We start from the raw sequence: 13,503 nt of genomic DNA on the forward strand, positions 1-13,503 counted from the left end.
ACTTATCCTGTTCAGGGTCGCGGGGGGCTGGAGCCTATCCCAGCTGTCATTGGGCGAAAGGCGGGGTAAACCCTGGACTGGTCACCAGTCAATCACAGGGCTGACACACAGACACACACACTTTGCACTCACACCAACCGGCAATTTAGAGTCACCAATGAACCTAATGAGCATGTCTTTGGACTGTGGGAGGAAGCCGGAGACCCAGGAGAGAACATGCAAACTCCACACAGAAAGGCCAACTTTGTCCAAACCGCGGTTTGATCATCATCAAGACGAAAATAAATGCAATGTAACGCCCAAGACGACCACTAGGCGGAGGTGTCGGACAACCTTGAACCTGTCTGATCCTGAACCAGCGCTGCACCTGTCAGCTGATCCACACTACACGTGGAGACCTCAATAATATTTTTATTCTGGTATTTGTGCTTCCTCGAAAATGTTGTGTGGAATGATAACTATTAACTCTATTTTATAATATAATGTCTCCTGTAGGCTGCACTGCATATGGCGTCTATATCACCTAAAATGTGGCCTCTCTTTCAGTTGTAGAGAATTGAGACAGACATGTATTTAATTGCACCCCAGGTAGTTAATTGAATAATTCTTCTTCATCATCATCTATTTCAGATTGCGTCACAACACTTTAAGCTGCATTGAATTACTTTTCATTTATTCAGCCACTTTATTGAAACTTGTTTGCCATGCGCCATTTGGCCGCTGGTATGTACCCGATTAACCAATGGAAAAGTACCATTAGGATCCCAGTTCCTCCCACCTCATCCAATGCACCCTCACGTCCCCTCCCTGCGCTGTAATTGCTATGTCTGGGTCTGCCCGTGTCCCCTCCGCTCACCCACAGCCTGTGTCCTCACCGAGAGAGGCAGTGAACCCTGACACAGTCTCTCTGATCTACCGGTCCCGGACTGGCTGGTGCGTCCCGTTGCGCACAGCACTGTTTCCAACGCTGCACACTTCACGCGTGCGCTCCTGATTTCTCGGAGTACTTCAGGACGGCTGGTGAGAAAGAGAGAGAGAGATAGATAGAGAGGGAGAGAGAGAGAGAGAGAGCTACAACTTTACGAGTGGATATGATTCATGTGTGGATGACAGAGGATCGGTAACAGTAGGACTCGGGGGAGTTCAGGTACAGCAGGAACAAGGACGAGTCTTGCCCCCCCCCCCCCTCCCCCGAGCAGTTTGCGCAAGGTGATCCAGCAGAGGCTTCTCTTGTGGCTGACTGACCAGTAGCCACATTATATGGATTTCTACATCAGCTCTGACTTTTTGTGCTACCAATTCTTTACTCTTTGAGCTTGTGCGAGTCGCTGTCCTCTTCGCTTCCATCCCAAACTTCAGTCAGTGGATCTTTTTGAGAGCGGCAGGATGGGATCTCAGACCGGAGCAGCTGTGCAGAAACAGACGCTCCTGTGGTTTGTCGTAGGTGAGTGTTTCACGCTGTGCGTTTACTGATGCGTAATGAAGATGTTTTTAAAGTGATTTATCTAAAGTGTGACTTCTGTTTGTAAAACTATACAACTAATCAGCAGAGGTGACTTCGTACATGCTTAGTACAAATCAGTTAAAAACAAGCGTGTAAGGGTTGTGTTTATTGAGGTAAAATAAGGTGTTAAAACTTCTCCTTCACAGCAGGAGCCAAAGAAGAACCAACCCTCAGAACTCATTTAATAATTATTAATTATTATTATGACTATTAACCTTGATGAGTGAATTTCACATGTATTTTATTTATTTATTTACTATTAGAACACATTGCTCAAGGGCTCTCTGTTTGTAGTAGATTAATTCCTTTTCCAGACTTTTATATATGCAGAAAATTAAGCCACATGGCCTTTGTGGGTCCACTCAGAAGATTATTATTAACAACAACGACAAAATAATAATAATAATAATAATAATAATAATAATCTTCATTTGAATACATACATGTATCCTGGTAAGCTTACATTTACATAAGATCTGTCCACTGTTAACAGTTTACACATTAGTTTCCTTACATCTGCTTACATCACACACATGATTAAAGTTAGTTTCATATATCATACATTTATCTCACTCACTTTCTAATTAAAATAATGATCTAAACTGTGGGTTTGTTGTGATATTATATGTAATATATCGCAGGATATTTGCTATTACCTGCCAGCCTATAAGGTTTAATGTAAACACCATAATCCTTGAATAAACCAGAGGAGAGGAGTGCATCCGGGAAGAAGTGATAGAGTTTCAAGGTGGAAGTTAGTCGGAGAAAAGTGTGAGGGAGACCAAATATTGGTGCACTTTCTAACTTTTTAATCATCATCTATAAAATGTAATAAAGACAAAGTATTTAGTCCCTGATTTCTGCAACCAAGACGGGAATGTGTTCAGCTGTGAGAGGGGATTCATTGTTTAGAATAAGTGGATGACATGAGTGAGACTTTGTGGGCAGGGCACCCTCTTTTTTTCGGGTATTATCTCTATAATTGTTCTGTTTCTCTAGTTCGGGCTGATTTTTCTTCCTCTGTATTGGAACACTGAGATAAACAATCTAATTTGAAAAGAATGAAGTTATTATTCTGAAAAACCCCATGAAATACCACCACACCCACTCACTGCTTCACTAACCTTACTCAACTCTTCCGTTATAATGATTTCAGGTTTTTTACAGTCAAAGTAATCTGCACAAACTGATGTCATTATGTTAGCTTGCTGCCACATGTTGAACAAACAAAATGACATTGAGCTCACTGGAGCTAACCCTCGTCTCCTGCCTCGCGTAACACATTTCAGTGGGTATACTGACAATGCTTTTTATTTGAAACAGCAACCATGAAAAGTGTAACGCATCTTAAGTGTGGAGGAAAAACAAATGACGCATCCAATAGGAAGATAAAATCACAGCACCTCCCATTATTGTTCTCAAAAATGTGCTGTGCTCCTAGTTGTAGGGCATGTTTACTCAGATGGACGAGCAACAGCTCCTGTTATTCATTAGTTTCATCTGTTTGCAGTTTTGTTTGTTGGTGATGGGTTAAAAAGATCAGCAGATTTCTGAACCTTTTATAGGATAGAATGATTTGAAAAACATTAATTAGGTTATTTCTGATGGGAAACAATCCTTTTTATGTGTCCCGTTGGCCTCGCCTGAAGGCGTTCCCATCCCTCTGCCTTCGTTTCCTGTCATTAGACAACACTGTCATATAACTGTGATAAATAACCAAAAAGAAGGCTTTTGTCCATTACTTATCACAATCACTGACTCATTTGTAGCAGTTACAGTTCCAAATAACTCCACAGTGACCCATAGCTAATATGACAAACTGTTGTTAATGTGTGTCTGATAATGTGATCATGAAGGAACACTGGATGCAGCGTTGAGGGTGAGCCCCGTTCATTCCCAATCCCAAACTGCTCAGTGACACATGAAGCCGAAAAGTTCTGACTATCTTATATTTGGCTTCTCTATCATGGAGCCCCACTAGTATTTCCTTTAACCCCTCTCCCAACCTCTGTGCCTCTGAAGCGTTATGCCTAGTAAACAACTGTGGCTGCTGTGGCACAGTGATAGAGCTAATATCACTTATTGGAAAATCAACGGTTTGACCCCCAGCTTCTCCAGTTCCATGTTAAAGTATCCTTGGGATGAATGAATTTATAACTGTATTAGATATTTATGAGCCCTGCATGGCATTGCCATTGGTGTATTGATGTGGGTATGTTGAGGGGAAGTGTCTAGAGGTGTCCATTTCCTATATAACTCTGAATTCAACCATTTGTAATGTTGACATTATAGGACAAAATTATGGAAACAAGTAAATAATTATGTAAATCAGTTGCTTAAGAGACATCTTTTTTTCATAATGTTAGTAAATTGGAAAAGTCTTTTAGGACACCTGAGGATTATATTACCAATCTGAAAGTTGTAATTACATGGTTTGGCCACTGTGTCAAAATTGCTCAAAGCCCCTCCCCTGGCCAGAGAAAAATGGAGAGCTACATAGAGTCACAAGGCTCATATGCCACAGAGGGCACTTTTGAGGTGGAGGACTTCTCCCCTCCAGAGTCCCCTGAAGAGCACTTTAGCGTGGCAGAGGACAGTGGTGGTCCCAAGCCCTATCAGTTCGAGCTGTTCGCTCCAGCCCCACTAATGCCTGAAGCCGGAGCTTTCGGAGCCGAAGGAAATGCAAGTGTGCATGCGCCGACCGTGCGGGCAGCCTGTTACAGTTATCTCTGATTCTGTTTCTGAAGAGAGAATGGGCGCAGTCTCTGAGTGGTAATGTAACGTTAGCTAGAAGGCTAATGTACTGTGTGCTAGCAAAAATAGTGTAAACTCTAGTGAATGATGTGTTTCACAGACTCCCTCTCAAAGACGGAGGCCGGGGGGGTGTACCGCCCACCCCTGATTGACAGGCGTTAACATTCTTTTTTAAAATAAATTTCATTACGTAACTTTTTTAACCCAAACGGTCGACTCTACGTCACCTTCGGCTGGCAAGGTTCAGGGCTGATTTAAAACCGTAGATGGCGTGTTTGAGCCATATCCAAGCCATGAAATGCCGATTTGTATAAATTTGGTAAGAATTGTCAATATGAACACCAGCATTGATGCGTTTCATCACAGAAATATAATTTAGATTGCAGCTCAAAAAACATGTTCAAGTGTGCAGTTACTCTTTAAACAGGAATATTATGCAGACTGCTGCTTCTCTCTTTTGAGGAAACAATATTTGTCTGAGTGTGAATAGCACACACATCCGCTTAAAGCACATTATCCAGACAACTAAGAAATTTAATTTGTTAGCTGACTCACTGAATTAATTTTAATTAGCGACAGAGGAGCTGTAGTATCATGTTACAAAGTAGACTTTCATTCACTGCACAGCTTATGTCATAATTAAAACACAGCTCTGTTCTCAAATATTAATTATTAATTAATTAATTCATATGAATTGTTGGACCATAGACACCACTACATAGATGTGTGTGGCTTAATATAAGTGGGATTTCATGCAGCATATAACATTGGTGATTCAGACTCAGTGACTGAGAGCACTGTGGTCAAAGCTGTGATACATCCTGTACTGTGTTGCTTCCTCTCATTATAAGGCTGTGATAGCCACAGTGACAATCGTGATGTGATGTCACTAGTAGGTGTCTGTGGAAGCCTATTTTTGTTCTCAACTGAACATAACAGCTTGAACCAGCAGAGGGTCAGGATCAGGGCCGAACAGTGCAGTGGTCAGTCCGGTAAGGGTAGGGAAAAAAAGATGGAAGAAGGAGTGAGGAGGACAGTTAAAGTATTCGTCTTTTAAACCAAAGAAAATGTGCTTATTGTTTATTTAGCAAATGGTAAGGACACCGGGTGTATACGTAATCTGTTTCCCTTTTCTGTCATCTGGGGCGTATGCTAACGTGTTTGCTCTCTCAAGAAGCAGAGATGTTTAAAATTGCCAGAGAGGAGCAGATCAGTAGAGCAAAAACTAATAAAAAGAGGGATTGTGATCAGGAAATAAGCAAGAGCCTCTCAAATATCAGGGAGGTTATTCAGCAGTGAAGCAAACTCCAAGAGGGGAAAGGCCTGACGACTGAAGCAGAGGTTGTGAGTTTCCGCTTCACAGAATGGCAACATTAGTGTTGCTATGTTGCCTCCCCTTGCTATGCTATGTCATGCTATGCTTCCCCTTATTGAAGATAATTTACCCTTGGGCAACAGACGTTCCAGTTTCTGCCATATCACCCAGTTGTTTCCCTGCTATGTGCGTCCATGGATTACAGGGGAGAGCCTCTGAAGGATCTCTGAAGGGATGGGTGTTTTTACTTGGCTGTGTTCAAATAACTACAATCTTTTTCAGATTTTCCTTCCCCAGTGAACGTATATTGGTTACATTAAGGTAGAAAGACAAGTTAGTTGAGTGCATTACATCATATGTTGTAAGATATGTAATATAGCAATGTTGCAACATCTCCTGCACACCCGGGGGCATGGGGAGGAAAGCACAGCCACACAGCACACATAGAGGAGTCAAAGATGAACAGCTTTGGGGAGTTGGGAACTGGAAAGTGTGTGAGTGATTCTATAATATTGTTGGTTTTATCTTGTACTTTTAAATTTCAAACTTGTTCTTTACTTAATTCACACTTCACCAAGCTCTGGTAGGAATTTTTCTGTAAATAAAAAAAAGTATTTTTTGTTTTATTTGCATATTTCATGCTTTACCTTTTTTTTCTGTCTTTAAAGTAGCTTTTTTCCCCCGTGGTGTTCAGTCACCAATACAGTATATGCTTTATGTTATTTGCAGCTAAAAGGGTGGACAAATACGACGTCTTTAAAGGTTTATATTCTACGATAAAAGATGTCAGCTGGTTCAATTGAAATGGTAAAAACTGGTATTTCATGATTGTGTTTAAGTTGTAACAATTCATTTTTAATTGAAGGTTTAAAAGTACAACATTTCAAAAATTAAAAGGTGATAGTTGTTTATAAAGCAGCGCAACATTTAGTGTTTGTTTGTGGCTCTTAGCCCTTAGCCCTGTTTGTGGAGCTACAGTCATGTGTACCATCCATAAAGGTTTCAAACATCAATTTAAGAATTAGCATTAGGATGTATATATACTGGGGGGATCACTGAAGCACAGTTGAACTGTAATGCATTGTAACATTTCAATTAAACTAAAAAAGCTACTTGAATCAGTGAAGTGATCTGTAATCTCCAACTTCCGTCTCCAACGCTCACCGGATCCACACATGAAGTAAAAGTAATGAGATTTTGAGTTTTTTTCTAAAATTATGTTATTCAGTTTTCTTCATTATGTATTACCACCTAATACTAATGCATGATGAGTCAATTCAATAAATAAAGCCATCCAATTCTGGAAGAAACTCTGTGAGAAGATCCAGTTATATCACTTTTTTAGTCTCTTTCCTCTCTGTGTCATTCACACACATATTCGCAGCAGTTGTAATTTTAGCCTTATGAAGACATTCAGTTGACTCGGGTTCACTTCCTAACCTCTAACATCTGTGCTAACCACTAACTGCTTTACCGTCAGCTGAACTGTAACGTGAACCTCATCACCCTAACTCCGAACTAAGCATTTGACTTGTTGAAGTCGGACTGAAAAAAATGTGCTGTACACGCACAGGCTGTGACGCTCTCTGACAAAGGTGTTCAGGCGAGCTTCCTCTGCTCTCTGCCCTTTGTTTCCATTTTCAAAGCCTTCATGTAGGTGTGCTGTATTTACAGAAAGAGAAAGTTATTACTCATCACGGCAGCACCAGGTTGTCTCTTTACTGTTTCGACACATTCCCAGACTGCAAAGTTTTGCTCTGTTAAATCATTTTTTCAAATGTATTTTATTTCCCAAGATGCCTAAATAATTACCCACACTCCAGCGGCTCATTTATCTGTCTGAGATACTTTTATTGTGTCAGACTTGGACACATTTTTAACTACCGGGAGCATACTTTAATCAATTGAGCACAGATCTGATAAATAACCACTGCCATTAAAGTCATCAGAATCATTTGTGCCATGACAGAAACACTTATTAATTTTCGATTATATTTTGGCACATTGAACATATGAAGTATAATGAGTCTTTACTCCTTCCTGTAGATTTGGAGGGATTGGCACCGAGTGACACTTTAATCCTCTTTCCCTGACATGATCGTCTTTCATCTGACAGCTCAGCATTCAATTTGAATTCCTTTGAAATATTTCACACACACGAGCGTTTCTCTAGACTGTAGTAAAATGACAAAAGTGAAATAGTTTGAGTAACATCTCAGGGGTAAACATCTGGCAGCTGTGACAGTGTGACTGGAATGACTGAGTGTCCTGTAAGTAAACCATCGCTGTGGTTGATGCTCCGAGTCTGAGGCCCAGAGGTTGTCAAAGGACGTCTGCTAAAGTCAGTGGCTTGTTACGTTGTTTTAAGTCTTAGCTTTGGCAAACTTTAAATCAATTCCTCTTCTAAATTGAAAAAAAGTTATTAAAAGAAAAGCTCAAGTTCATTAAAATTGGTAGACCGGCTTCATTCAGAATCAACCACATGGTTTGATGAAAGATGATTTCACATTCTTTCAAGCCTGTCTTAATTAAAACATGTGCATTGAAAGTATTGGTCCACTGCAATCATTAATTTATTTCAATACTGGCCAATTATGTGATCTGGAGCCCAAGTCCAAATTATAAGCCATCCAAAGCGAGAGTTAGCCAAATCAAGAGATAGATGTGCTTGTTCAGGTCAGTCACTTGTATGTTTTTTGGTGGAATTGTGCCCAGGCCAAGCCTAACAATCCCACATGCACTGAGAGCATGTCGAACCCAGGGTAGTGAGGAAATTATGTCAAACTAAGTTTTAACTCTTGTTTCTGAAGCCTCATATTACAAGAGCAACTTGCATGTTATTCTACCTAAATACTCAATGTTGTGTGAAAATGGCTGTGGAAAAGGTTAACCTTGATTTCATGTTATTTACAGGACATACAGGCACAAATTAAAATGTTTCCAAAATCGCGTCATATTACGTAACAAGAGGGACTCATGGTGTCCGACTCTGCCTCAGCTCAACGCGCAGAAGTAGGTGGTAGAGAGTCTAAGCAGTCGTATCTTACTGTATTGTGTAGATATTATTTCGGTAGTTTGACATTGCATTTCACCAGTTCTTGTTATGGTTAATTTTTGCAGAAACGTTTCTGCCGGTTGTACAATTTCTAGCTTGACGGGACATCAAGTCCGTTCTTCTGACAGGAAGAGGAACGGAGCTAGCTTTCGTGCCTGGGTTTTTGCAGGGGAAGAGATGGGACTGTGGGACGGGACACACGGTTGCACAACTGTCAATCAAAGTATCAGGAAACTATCACCACTCTCTCTCCCTCTCTGTCTCTCTCTCACACACAGCTTATGCACCATATACACAGTACGGATTTACCGTTACAGAAGGCAATATGAAATACAACTGATACAAGCTGACACTCGCCCGTTAGTAACTGTAATGGGTAAGAATTAATGCTCCCACTTGCTACTACTCATGATTTGTTATAGCCTTTGGTATGTGATAAACTTTACAATGTTGTGATTTTAGATATCGCTGGCTAATGCTAGTGCAGTCATCACGACACCTGCCCAGTTCTCCGCTGGCTCACGTCGCGCTGCAGCTCAATGTCTCTCCTGTGGCCTTCATTTCTCCTCATCCTGGCCTGTTCCTGGCCTCTTTGTCGCCTAACAGGCTCATAATTACAAGCCTGTGGTCCATCGTTTGCATATGAATGAACAATTTCTTCTTCTTCAATGACAAGAGGTCCATATTTATTCATGTTAAACCCGTCATTAATCGGCGGGACTCCCGTATGTTACGTCACATTTGATGGCAGCGGTTTTAATGCGGAAATTTATGAAAACATACAAAAAATGACTCCAGAAGCCACTGTAGTGTATTAATTCATGTATTTCGATGGAAATATAATTACTAAATAATTTTACTACAGATTGATTGACTGGGGTCTCCAACCTGCAAGTTCTCTTTAAAACTCACCTTTTTTTTTGCCACTTTACTGCCAATGAAAAAAACAGCAAACACAACAAAGTAAGCTAACACTAGCTGACCTTCACATTGAACACAGATCAACATTAGCATTTATATAGGGTTGTATTGGTCTGCCGGATGAATGTAGGTAAAAAATTCAATTTCCTTCTGGTCTCCATTGACTCCTTAGGGCTCCTAATGCTGCTATGTTTACAAGCTAGTTGCTAACTTTTGTTGGTTTTCAGAGATTTTTCACTGAAATTAGCTTTCAACTGTGTCTGAAACAAGGCTAATGAGTTGTGCAGCTCCATCTTTTACATTTCACAAAGTAATTTGATCCTTTTTTAACAAAGAATTATTGAGTAGAGTTTTGCACATATAGGGACTTTTACTCGGGCCCTCATTTCCTCTAACGATGTTGCCCTTAGAAGGAGTCAGTACTCAGCCATTAAGCACAGGAGGACAGATTACAGAAACCCGGGACATTTTTCACCATGCCTTTGCCAAGAAAGTCATGTGTAAAGATTTTAAAAAATTATGAGCTTTATGATCTTTCAACTTTGCTCTTTGTTTTTCCAATGTGTTTCCCACAATTGGGAAAAAGTCTCGGGCAGGAGACAAGATACAGGCCTCTCGATGACGACGTGCTACACATCCCTCGGACAGATAAGTGTTTTTACATCAGTGTGAAGCACTTTGACTGTTCATCAAAAAGCCTCTCTGCCAGGGAGATGTTGTAGTTCTTTGGCTGACATCCCACAGCACCAGCAGGCATGAGTTTTGTTTTGAAGGCAGCAGTGTGAACACATAGTGAGCGCAGTTGACCCCCCACTGCTACAGAGACATTCTCAAGTCTGTGATGTTGCCCCCAGAGACGGAGGTGCTAATTTTTCTCAGGTTCTCTTCTATCCTGAGAACAGATGCATGGACTTAATAAAAGCACCGACTCCTGCTGTATTTCATGCGTTTCTTGTGTGAAGGACTCAGGGGAGCGTTTTTAAGAACATCCATAAATCAGCAGAGGGAGAGAGTGAGAAGACAATGAGAGTGAGAAGCAGTCTAACAAGACAGAGGGAAATAAATGAGGTGGGCGGGGCTGGATAGTCAAAGATTTAACAGTGCTGATATATATCTGCGTCTGTTTTTTATGGTGTGTGTTTCCATGTGTGTGTTTTTCACTGTATGTGTTTATGTGTGTCCTGTCTGGCAGCCCCGCCCACTGGACTTTGGCTAATTAGATCAATGGTGAATGAGGGATGAAAGGAGGAGAAGACAGCTAACAAAAGTAGCCATGCCCCCTTTGATGGAGCTGTTTTTTATGTGTGATATTAAATAACTTCCCTCGCACACTTCCTCTCCCTAGAGAGTCTCTTTTCATCAGTTCTCTCTCCCTCCTCCCTGACCGAGTGTTTCCTTATGGGGGAGGAAGATACAAATATTAAAAGAGAAACCAATAACACATGCTTCAGTGAGATGTTTTTCTGCGAGCCGAGTCCACAAAACACAGGAAATTCAAATAAAGACCCAAGGTCATGTTTACGCTCCGAGCTGAGGGTTTCCAGCTTTTTCAATCAGCTTTGTGTTCAGCTTTTGTTTGCTGCTACTGCACTAAAATCAGTATGTGCTCACCAATTGAAGGATGATTTCCAACTTTGCTTCAAAGATCCCTTTTCCTAATCTTTTGAGAGGATTAGCGAGCCAAAAGGACAGCCATGATTGGTGATGAGTTAGAAACAGTTCAGTCTGTCTGATATCGTGAGGAGAGAGGAATGTAAGGGGTGCCGAGAGTCTCTGGCATCACCGCGCTAACGGAGGCTGTGAGCAATTGTTTCTTGTAAGTTATAGATCATTTGTAATGCAAAGGGACATTGATGGTTTCTCTTGCCAGTATTTTTTAAATGAACAAACCACCTATTTTCTGCGTGTATGGGTGTTCATGATGCTCTTAGCTTGATTCTCATAATGCATTTGCCAAATAGAAACGTAATATTAACCAATTTTGCAAAACCCCGTATTTGCATTTATTTTCGTTGTTATTTTTCTGCATTATAAAAACATGGAAACTTTAGTATTCTTAAGTTAAATATAAAGTTTATTTATGTGCTATAGCTGGGGCACTATAATCACTTTATAAGTTGATGAAGCTAGCGTTTTACCAAAAAGTTGCCTATTTACACAATCGGTTGGTCATTTGTTGTTGAGTGTCTGTCAGCCTGATGAATGTAATATTTACTCTTTTAGTTCTATTTTGATCCACATCGACTTCTAAGAACAATATCTGGCTCTTTTGCAACTAAATGCTCGTAGATTCTCAACAGCTAGCCACTAACCTTTTATGTTTTCAGTAGTTCCTGTATTGTTGTAAACTGAAATAATCCTGAGAGAACTTCCATATGTTAAATTTACATCCATCCATCCATTCATTATCATACCGTTTATTTGTTACTAATTACACCCTGGACTGATCGCCAGTCAATCACAGGGCTGACACATAGACACAGACAACCTTTAACGCTCACATTTAACCCTCAAATTCCACAGGATCCGTCTCCGGCACGATCCGTGTGCACCGCGGCCTCCAGAGTCGATCACGCCCATTCAAGTCAATTCCATCAAGTCATGATTCCACAGCACGCGCCGCGGTCTGTCTCCGGCGCGTCCCAGAAGCATCTCTCCGCTCTGCTCCGCTAAAGATACGCTTTGGGTCTATTTGTGACAGCGGCCACTTCAAGCTTGCGCCAAGCTGAACAGAGTAGATCGTTCCAAACAGGAAGTCACATGAAAACAGCATACAGCATCCGGTCATTTCAAAATAAAACACCATGTACAGACTGGCACAGACTCCGTTTTTATAACAACACACTGAAATCTTGAAAAAAGAACCCAGCTGCTTGGGCCAGTGCTCCGTTGCACTGCGGATCAGACATTCTTCCTGTGGGCGATGGCTCGCGCCGTCTTACGGACCAGAACTGTGGCGCAGACAGAACGTGCCAGACATGCATCCTGTGGGATCCAGATGTTAATGCTCACATTTAGACTTATGGACAATTTTAGAGTCACCAATTAACCTCACAAGCATGTCTTTGGAGGAAGCCTAACGCCAGGAACACACCGGACGCTGAAGCGCCGCGAATAGCAGCGGAGCGGAGCCCGTGTCCTTCGGCGCCCATGTTAACCGATTGTGTCGTTCACACCAGACGCGCCGCGGCCGGCTCGCGCCGCGGCCGGCTCGCGCCCTGCAGCGATCGTTTCGGCATCTGGTCTATTTTTTGCGCGAGCCGCGAGCGAATCGCGTCAATCCTGGCAGGAAGTCACACATGAAACAACGAGAGAATCCGGTCAATTTTCAAAATTTAAACAATTTTCCAAATAAAACGCCGCGATTGACAAATGCGATGTTATATTTGTGTGCTTTTATATATTTGTCAGTATCTAAACAGAGCGCTAGAGAGATGAAGATACACACAGACACAGACACACAGGCACACACAAGAAAGAGAGAGACACAAAGTGGACTGGCTATAGGGGGTGCGGGCGGGGTGTCAAAACACACACGCAAACAGAGAGAGAGAGCAAGAGAGAGAGAGCATGATCAAAACATGAAAACAGCTCCAAATGTGAGTAAACGACAGCTGAGGAGCAGAGGCGCTTGTCGACCGGCGCGGAGAAATGCGCGTCTGGTGTGAACGGAAGTGCTCCGGCTCGCGCGTGATTTTCGTTGCGCGGCGCTTTGCAGCGCTTGGCAGCACTTCGGCATCCGGTGTGTCCCTGGCGTAAGTATGCAGGGGGAGATGTGGAAACTCCATACAGAAAGGCCCCCTGCATCCACACCGGGATTCAAACCAGGAACTTTCTAGCTGTGAGGCAACAGCGCTAACCACCATTTCAAAAAAATTATATTTTTATTAAAAAAAACACTTATATTTCAATGTTACTTTTTTTAAAATATACATAAAACTGATCAATATGATC

General features: G+C 41.7%; 1 protein-coding gene across 1 annotated transcript in view; it reads left to right on the forward strand.

Moving 5' to 3' along the window:
- The first annotated feature begins 1,386 nt into the window (after positions 1-1,386).
- ramp1 (receptor activity modifying protein 1) overlaps positions 1,387-13,503 on the forward strand; it is a 74,524-nt gene continuing 62,407 nt past the window's right edge. Inside the window, exon 1 of the mRNA XM_069663504.1 lies at positions 1,387-1,444. Within this exon, the coding sequence (XP_069519605.1) occupies positions 1,387-1,444 (58 nt within the window). The remainder of the gene's footprint in view (positions 1,445-13,503) is intronic.

This window comes from Semicossyphus pulcher, unplaced genomic scaffold (genome assembly GCF_022749685.1).
Source record: "Semicossyphus pulcher isolate SPU_LCO1_2020_fin unplaced genomic scaffold, fSemPul1.0.p SCAF_15, whole genome shotgun sequence".
In the NCBI taxonomy this organism is placed as follows: domain Eukaryota; kingdom Metazoa; phylum Chordata; class Actinopteri; order Labriformes; family Labridae; genus Semicossyphus; species Semicossyphus pulcher.